Source organism: Glycine soja, chromosome 9 (assembly GCF_004193775.1).
Source record: "Glycine soja cultivar W05 chromosome 9, ASM419377v2, whole genome shotgun sequence".
Taxonomy (NCBI): domain Eukaryota; kingdom Viridiplantae; phylum Streptophyta; class Magnoliopsida; order Fabales; family Fabaceae; genus Glycine; species Glycine soja.
The window spans coordinates 34,200,819-34,210,636 of record NC_041010.1 but is presented as its reverse complement, the minus strand read 5'-3'; the positions used below and the strand labels follow the sequence as shown (position 1 = coordinate 34,210,636).

Genomic DNA, 9,818 nt, shown 5'->3' with positions numbered 1-9,818 from the left:
CTATGATGGTGCACACGCAAGATGTCTCGTCAACTTTATTAGTTGGCATATTTAATGGGTTTTTTTTTTTTAATTAGATAACTATTTCAACTATTTTATGCTCTTCAAAATTTTGTACCAGACAAAAAACACATGCCATTGGAAAGGAATTGATGTTTTTCCAATTTCCATCTATTATGGAAAAGGATGGAGCCATGATATATACGAAGTTTTGGGAAGTTTGATCTAAATAGAATTTAAGAATAAAAATGAAAGGTAAATATTATACTGAATAAGGAAAAAGTTAAATGTTGCAAAAATATTGTTCACGAAATTGTACAAACTGATGTTTGAATTATTGGTGAAAAAGAACAATGTATTCTGACCCTACCGTGCGGTTACAAAGCACCTAATTGTTCACATGATCAATTCGTTAGTTTTTGTGTAGACTTTTTGGAACCAAATAATGGTGCTATATTTGATAATTGACTATGCTGCTCATTTAATTAAGGAAGAATGAATTGCAATATATTGAAGGTATTTGAAGATGAAAATGCATTCTTTCGTGTTGAATTTGGGAGAGAGAAAAGTGTTTTTAAAGTCTATTTTTGGTCAAGCGTGGTAAAAAATTTACTTTGGTGTAACAAAAAAAAAATATTACTTTTGGTATTAATGAATTTGGTCTCTAAATTTTAAAAGAAAATAACAAATAAATTTAGTCTCTCCTAACTTTAAAAAACATGATAAATTCTAAGAGAAGAATGATTAAATTTGCTAAACAATGTTATTTTCTTATAACTTATCTTTAAGAGTAGTTTAGTTTTATTACTTGTTGGCTTTATATTTCTATCTTTTTTTCTTTGTACATTCAATTTTCCATTATTGGAATAGAGTTAAATATCTTCATCTTCTTTTTGCCCTCGTCTTTTTCTTCTATATATTTGCGTTGTTAACAAAATTCACATAATTTTTAAAATTTGAAATCAAATTCATTGATACAAAAATATAAGAATTTTCATTATGATTAATTGAAAGTATAAAGATAAATAACTTGTTATCTCTTGAATTTATTACATAATGTGAAAATTTTGTATCTATTTTCCTTTATAAAAACTAAATCGACAGGACCATATTAACATTTAGGCAATGTCTCATACCATTGCTTACAAGAGTTATTTTAAGTTAAGCAACGTTACTTAATAAAATTTATCATTGAAACATATATGACTTAGCATTGCTTGAATAAGCATAGTTGCTTAAATTTTTTTTTAAAAATACAAATTTATTTTTATGTTATGAAAGAGGAGAAATTAATGGATTGGAAGATTCATAAATTTAAATTAAACACTTATTTTAGCAACTTTTATGTTAGATTGAATTTTTGTATAGGATATTTAAGTTTATATGGAACCCACACAAACTATGATAAACAACTTATTTAACCGTACATAATGAATACTCTTATATACATTTAAGAAGAAAGAGATAGATACAGAATTTTCGGATAGTATATATGGATGTAAAACTTTAATACGAGAGAATCCATTTTCATTCATAGATACGAGTTCTGAATCATTTTGACACAAACGGTTACGATTAATTAAGATCAACGTACAGTTCTTAAATGGTTATTAATTAAGAGCAACGGTTCTTTGAAATCTGAAGTTGTTTTATGCGAGTATTTTAATGTTGGTTGTAAATTGTTTAAAATGTATATAAGAATTCATTATTCAAGACAAATAGTGATGAATATGAAGAATGAGATAATCCAAATTTAAGCTATATGAGCCATATATAGCTGGTGAAGGTGGAACTGGACAAGCGGTCATAAAACTCGTAATTTAATTTAACGATGACAAATTATTCATGCTACTCTCTCTTTTTCATAATAATCATCGCAAAAAAAAATTATGCCAAAATAATTATTATTTAATTTTAACTTTTCAATGAATTGAAATATTAATTATATAATCTAAAAGGATAATTATAATAAGAGGACTGACAGAGTAATTCATAATATCTAGTAGTGCAAACTTGACTCCAGATCCTGTGCACCGCTTAAGAAATGTAAATCGAGTTGCAGTTGAAGTAGCCAGAATTAGATGGCCAATTAATTAGCATCTAATGATCTTCAGTACTACTCTATATTACTAGTACCTATAATATCTGAAAATTATACTAGTTGTTAGATCTAGAGAACCATGTATATTCACGATTTTGTTTATTGAAGATCAGATCGAGGTCTTTCTGGGGATTATACTCCCAGGACAGTATACACTAGACCAGTTTATTTGGGGATCGATATACTATTTTATTTATTTATTTACATACTCATGCAACTTTTTTTAACAATTAATATGTTACCCGATAGGCTTAATTACAAATTTTATAACCCAATTTTTATTATTAATTAATTTTTATCACTCAAATTTTGTTTTTAACACATTTTATCAAGACTGATGCGTGATTAAAAAAATAAAACAACATTATTTTGTTTTCAATTTTTGTGAAACAACATTATTTTAATACTAATATGATTGTAAAAGTGCAAAAATTAAAAATCTGAGTGTTAAAATTGATAAAATAATGATAATCAAGTAATAAAACATGCTATTAAGCCTTATATATTAATAGAATATTTGTTTGCATAAACTCTTTCGTAAATACTTATAAAACAATAAAAAGAAGAAATAAGGGTATAGTATAACAAAATTTTCCATTTTTTAAGTAAAGTTTTTATCAATTTTCAAAGATAAATACTAACCCATATCTTAATTAAAGAACAATAATTAAAAAAACACACACAGAGTAGTAGTAGTAGTAACCCCTTCCACTTCCAAATTTCCAATACTTAAACCCCCCCCCATGTCCACCAATCACTACACATAACAATATAACACACACACATACACACCATGCCTAGTGCTGATTCCACCTCACCCTACCACCCCACAGCCAAACCCTCAAAACCCACCGGCACCACCCTCTGCAAAAAAACCAATCTTTACACCCTCCTCGCTTTTCTCTGCATTATCTCCTACCTCCTCGGTGCATACCAAGGAACCACCACCACCACCACCACCACCACATATACCACAACACCACCATGCCTTCAAAACCCAACCCTTTCCACCACTCATCACTTAGACTTTTCATCTCATCATAACTCCACAAACCTCCCTCCCTTAACTTCAACCACCCTCCACTACCCTCCCTGCCACGTGTCGCTCAGCGAGTACACCCCCTGCGAGGACCACGCGCGCTCCCTCCAGTACTCGCGCAGGAGAATGGTCTACCGCGAGCGCCACTGTCCGACGAACAGCGACCTTCTCAAGTGCCGCGTCCCCGCCCCGCACGGCTACCGGAACCCCTTCCCCTGGCCGGCCAGCCGCGACGTCGCGTGGTACGCCAACGTGCCCCACCGCGAGCTCACGGTGGAGAAGGCCGTCCAGAACTGGATCCGCTACGACGGCGACAGGTTCCGCTTCCCCGGCGGCGGCACCATGTTCCCCAACGGAGCAGACAAGTACATCGACGACATTGCCGACCTCGTCAACCTCCGTGACGGGACGGTTCGAACCGCCGTGGACACTGGCTGCGGGGTACGCTTTTTTTTTCTTTTTCCACCTTTTCTGTTTGTATTACTATTTTATTTGCTCGCTGCGTTTTTTACGGTTACAAAACGTTTTTATCTGAAAAAAAAATATAAAATTAATTAAAGAGGCCTTTTGAACGTCTTTGTCCTTGTTGGTGTTTTTACTTTTGGTACAAGAATCATGCTGCTCCCACCGTTTCGGGGCCCCAGTTTTCAATTTTTCTTTATATATATAAATTACATGCTAAATTAATGTGAATTTCAATTTGCATCATTTATTAGTGTAAGAGTGTTTATTATAATTCTAATACATCATAAAAATGATCTATTAACAATTTTTACTATTAGTATATATATATATATATATATATATATATATATATATATATATATACTTTTTTCTATTATTTTAAAATTAATAAACTTGTTGCATAGCACTATTATAATTTGTAATTTGATGATAGGCGGGCAAAAACTTTACACTGAATGTATGCATTATTTATTTATTTTACGTTATGATGACTTGAGATTATGATTACCTATTAATTTATGCCTGAAATAATAAACAGTTATTTTAGTCTTTTGACGTTACTAAACGATTATTACTTTGATGTCTGAAAATCATCAAAATATAAATAAAAACTCGGATGTATAGCACTTTTTTGTTATACATAGATGTATAGCTGTTTGAGAAATACAATAAGAATATTATATTTTTGAAAATTCAATTTATGTGTTAAATAATCAAATAAGTGAAATAACGGTTGCCTTGTTCTTTTGACATTACTACACGATTATTATTTCAATGTCGAAAATCATAAACATAATGGTATTTTAAAATGAGATTAATTTACTCCAAGAGTAAAAAGTTATTTTTCATCTTTATTATTTATTTTTTTGGAATCTAAATGATTATTAAGATTGATTATTTATTACAATCATTAGATTTAAGGGATAAGTCTAGAAGGGTTACTTGAATTTCTTTTTAAATTGTTTGTGAAAAAATGGAATTTATTTTTTTGGTAAAAAAGAATGGTATTTATTGTGTTAGTTGGCTGTATTTTTAGTTTCTCTTGACTATTATTACTAGAAAACAAAATGAGTTCTTGAAGGAAATAGTTCAGATTGAAGGGTCTTTACTACATTGCACCATAAAAAGAAATGGTCCTTTACTCTTTACAACAACTTATGAGAACGTGTCTTTAATTCACGGGTGTTAACCATTGATGTTCTTTTATGTTTGTGGTAACTTCAGAAAATGCGTAAGTAGAAGACTCACTGTTTTAAGAAAGGGACTCGTAGAAAAGCATTAGATTCCAAAAATTAAAATAGAGATAGAGTTTGAGTTTGTCTTTGACTGGGGACGGCTTTTGGGATAATTTTGTAACGTTGTCTGTAATATGTTCGTTTTCTTTCGTATAAAATTTTCGTCTGTTACGTTTTGAAATGAATAGATCCAAATCAAGTGTATCTGGCTGTCTGCTATTTAAAAAACGATTAATGATATGATACCCTCATGGAGTAAATATTTTCTGTATTAAATTAAATATTAAATATTTTCTTGGGGAGTAGAAATTTTACCCAGGACCTATATCAGAGGGACAATAAACTTAGATATGATCTTGAAGCAGCACATAAATGTGGGATGCTAATGTAATAAATTGAGCTATATACGTTCATTTAATAGTTTATATTTTTTTAAATATTAATAATTACAATTAAAAATTATTTTTAACATATGATAAAAGTAAGTCGTTATATAGATGCATATTGAATAATATATCTCTGGTCTTTGTTTCGTGTGCTTAATTTGTGCCGTTGATTAAAAAAGAATATGAAAATGGACAAGTGAATGCAAGGTTTCTTTCTTATACTGTATTTGTTTTTGCATTTGAGCGGCGCCTAGAAATGTGCGACGCGACCCATACGACCATACTATGACTATGGAATATGTGATTTTTTTTTTTTTTGAAACAGTGGAATATGGATTACTTATTCCATCTAAATATTTTGTTCTTTTTTCCCCTAATTTTTAAGTCCACAATTGAAATGAATCGGCCCAGGTATGTGCTTCCTCGGGTAACATGGGTACAAAATAGCATCATTACTAAATTCTTTCACTGAGATTCTAAACTTAGTATATTACTATAGTATATTGTGAATTGTGATCTTTAATCCCGTTTAACTGTACTTTGGAGGGCTGGGGAATATAACATATAGGAATAACAGATTATTATAATAACTAGTTGTAATTTTGTATTCCCCTAACGAGGCTTTTGTCTGGTTAGTCACTGACCAGATATAATTTTCTTAATGTAGCTTTTCGATTATAAATCATTATGCTAGGATGTCTTACGAAGTTAAAATTAAAATTTAATCATTATAATGGTACATTATGCTATAATTGTATGTCATTGTTCTCAGATTACATTAAATTTGATGTCCCGATCACATCTTGAGAAGATTATTTTCTAGATTCGTTTCATACTATACAATGCTTAATATGTATGTGTTGTGGTTCAAAGAATCAAAAGGGCAAGAACTAAACAACTGTTAGTGACTCAAAATTTTCCAGTTATATTTTATGTAAAAAAAATCTATTTTGGTCTTTATTCATATGCCAAGAACAAATCTACGAAACTGAATTTTATTGGTTAAACTGTGCAATAGGCCAAATTTTAATAGTATTATCTTAAACTTCGATGATGCAGGTTGCAAGTTGGGGAGCCTATCTTCTGTCACGTGACATCATAACAGTGTCAATTGCACCAAGGGACACCCACGAAGCACAAGTTCAGTTTGCTCTTGAAAGAGGAGTTCCTGCATTAATTGGGGTCCTAGCTTCAAAGAGGTTGCCTTTCCCTTCTAGAGCCTTTGACATGGCACACTGCTCTCGATGTCTCATTCCTTGGGCTGAATATGGTATTACTATTCTCACTTACCAAATTGGCTAATTACAACTATTATAGGCCTCTTATCAAAAGAATAATAAAACATAAAAACATGTTTAAATAGTTGTTTTAGTATATCTACATATGGTGAATTTTGATTTTGATTCTTTAAAATCTTTTTGATTGATATTAGTTCTTATAAATTTTAAATTTTTTTATAATAGTATCATGATATGTGGCATATATCTAATTAGACTTATTATATCACATCATCTAGAATAATTGCTGATGTAACATGTTTAAATGCATGTTATGTCATTACTAAATGAATGATAGAGATTATTTTAAAAAAATTAAATATAAAGACCATTTTTAAAGAACTAGAATCATTGGAGGGACTAGACATATGTTTAAGAGTAAATTATATTGACACTTGTTTAAGTTTTTTGAGATTGGACATGATTTTTTACTTTTTTTGACGTTTATGACAATTTTTTTTTTTATAGAGGTACATTTCTTGTATAATAGGGGGTGTAGTATAATGTTTTGACGGTGTTAATGATATGTATTTCAATGCTTTGCAAAAAAAAAATGTTATGCAGCAAAAATAGTTTAAGGATAAAATAATAAGAAGTACATGAGATAATTTGACAAAACCTCAGGAGTTTCAATGAAATTTGCTCAATCTTTAAAGCTAAAAAGAATGAAGCTTCAGGATTCAACATTAATTAGTGTGTTTTTTTCCCACTTGTTGAATTAGATGGACTTTATCTAAATGAAATTGATCGAATTCTACGCCCTGGTGGATATTGGATTTTATCTGGGCCACCAATCCGGTGGAAGAAACATTGGAAAGGATGGGAAAGAACAAAGGAGGATTTGAATGAAGAGCAAACCAAAATTGAGAATGTAGCCAAAAGCCTGTGCTGGAACAAGCTAGTGGAGAAGGATGATATAGCCATTTGGCAGAAAGCCAAGAACCATTTGGATTGCAAAGCCAACCGTAAGCTCTCTCACAATCGGCCTCTCTGCAAGGCACAGAGTAACCCTGACAAGGCCTGGTATGTGCTTCATTTTCCCATTGTCCTTTTTTATTTCATTCAAGGAAATATTTTCCATCTGTTTAAATTTTTGGTTAAATGAACATGTAAATAAGAATAGTTCATGTACTGAATTTTTACAATGTCGTCTCATCACTATCTGACATGACACGTATGCAGTTAAAAAAAAAACTATCTGACATGTATAAATGCTTGTATTACAACTATTTTAAAAGTTATACCTATTATAATTTCTAATTACTTCACAAAGTAAAATTGTTTATACTGACACTGACAGTGTATAGATATTACCCTCTTTTAAATGCAAGAATCTTATTAAAGATTTTTAAACTGGGGCCTATTTAAAAACTCAAATGAAATTATAGAAACTTGGTACTAAGTTATTTAACTTTTTTTTTTTTTTTCACTTTTCAGGTACACAGAAATGCAAACATGTTTGAGTCCTCTGCCTGAAGTGTCAAGCAAAGACGAAACTGCAGGTGGGGCATTGAAAAATTGGCCTGAAAGACTAAAAGCCACCCCACCAAGGATTTCTAAGGGGACCATAAAGGGGGTTACTTCCGAAACTTTCTCAAAAGATAATGAGCTGTGGAAGAAAAGGATAGCATATTATAAGAAGGTTAATAATCAACTAGGAAAAGCAGGGAGGTATCGCAACCTTTTAGAGATGAATGCTTACTTGGGTGGATTTGCTGCTGTACTCGTAGATTTACCTGTTTGGGTCATGAATGTGGTTCCTGTCCAGGCTAAGGTTGACACACTTGGTGCAATATATGAAAGAGGGTTGATTGGAACATACCATAATTGGTTAGCTCATTCAGTATTCTCTCGTAGTCTTTCATTTGATGAAGTTCTCTCCCTTTCTTTTTCTTCAAAGTTCTAAAATGCCTGTGGCCATCAATTATATTGCAGGTGTGAAGCAATGTCTACTTACCCTAGAACTTATGACTTAATTCATGCTGATTCAGTGTTCAGCCTCTACAGTGACAGGTATAAATTTATTTTGCGTTACATGTTTTAGTCTCCAAGATAATGTTTGACTGAAATTTTCAACAAATATTGACAATTTACATTCCTTTTAGCTATTTATTAAATCAAACTCAGTTTGTGTGAGGTCTACCTTAAGCCTAATTTTCCAAAACACCATTTACTTTGGTTCTAAACGTAAGTGGGAAATGTAATAAAAAGGACAAAATTGAATGATGATTTGTAAAGCTAAGATTAAAGTGGGGGTTGTTGTAAAGTGATGAATTATAGTAATTAAATGCTTAGAATCTCACAGACTGTAAAGTAGCAGGATTATTCTCAAAATTTTCACATGCATTAGATATAAACAAAAATAGACTTTCCTATATACTATGGTGATTGTTAGCAACTGAATTTTATTCTATAAATTCAAAGAGTATTTAATTTATTCTTACCAATGATCTTAGAAGTGCATGCATGCTATTAATTGAAATCTAAGATGTGATTTGAAATATTCTCATTCTTTAGAATCTAAGTAATCTACTTTTGCTTTGTAGATGTGAATTGGAAGACATTTTGTTGGAGATGGATAGGATTCTTAGGCCTGAAGGAAGTGTGATAATCAGAGATGATGTTGATATATTGGTAAAGGTAAAAAGTATAGTCAATGGCATGGATTGGGACTGTCAAATTGTGGACCATGAAGATGGGCCTCTTGAAAGGGAGAAACTTTTATTTGCTGTGAAGAATTATTGGACAGCCCCAGCCGCTTCCGACAAGAATAGTTAAATACACATTTTTAGTTTTTTACGGTTCCTTTTATCTTTAGTTGTTGATGTAATTCTTTTGTATTTTTACTTTTCTTTTTTTTTTTCTTTTGGGGCTAGTGCAAGCAAATTTTGTTGATTGCTAATTCAGTGTTAACTGTGCAGAACTCCGAATTCCATAGTTTACTTGTTTTGCTCAGGAAAATAATGGTTAACTAATCTCCCTTTTTATTGGCGTTGTTGTCAGATTTGACTGTAAGCTTAAATGGAATCGATTGCCTGATACATCATATAAGTATATGGCACCAGAAATTGAAAACACAATTTGTAATATTTACATATATAATTTAATTTTATTTAATAAAAATTGTATTAATTGAGTATAATCTAATATCAAATTATTGAAATATGATTTTTTTGTATCATGATTATTTAGTTAAAATTTATATTTTGTAACTTTTATTTAAATTATAATTTTAAAATTTTCAGTTAAACTAAATATAATTGGTTCTGACTCATATTTCGCATGCCCCACTTCAATTATGCCACCCAACCCAAA

General features: G+C 31.1%; 1 protein-coding gene across 1 annotated transcript; it reads left to right on the top strand.

The window, feature by feature from the left end:
* The first annotated feature begins 2,785 nt into the window (after positions 1-2,785).
* On the top strand, positions 2,786-9,544 carry LOC114425699 (probable methyltransferase PMT16). Its single transcript, XM_028392647.1, has 6 exons — positions 2,786-3,581; positions 6,286-6,496; positions 7,226-7,526; positions 7,941-8,333; positions 8,439-8,516; positions 9,050-9,544. The coding sequence occupies exons 1-6, from the start codon at positions 2,895-2,897 to the stop codon at positions 9,279-9,281; spliced, it is 1,902 nt and encodes a 633-aa protein (XP_028248448.1). The 5' UTR covers positions 2,786-2,894; the 3' UTR covers positions 9,282-9,544.
* Positions 9,545-9,818: the final 274 nt, after the last annotated feature.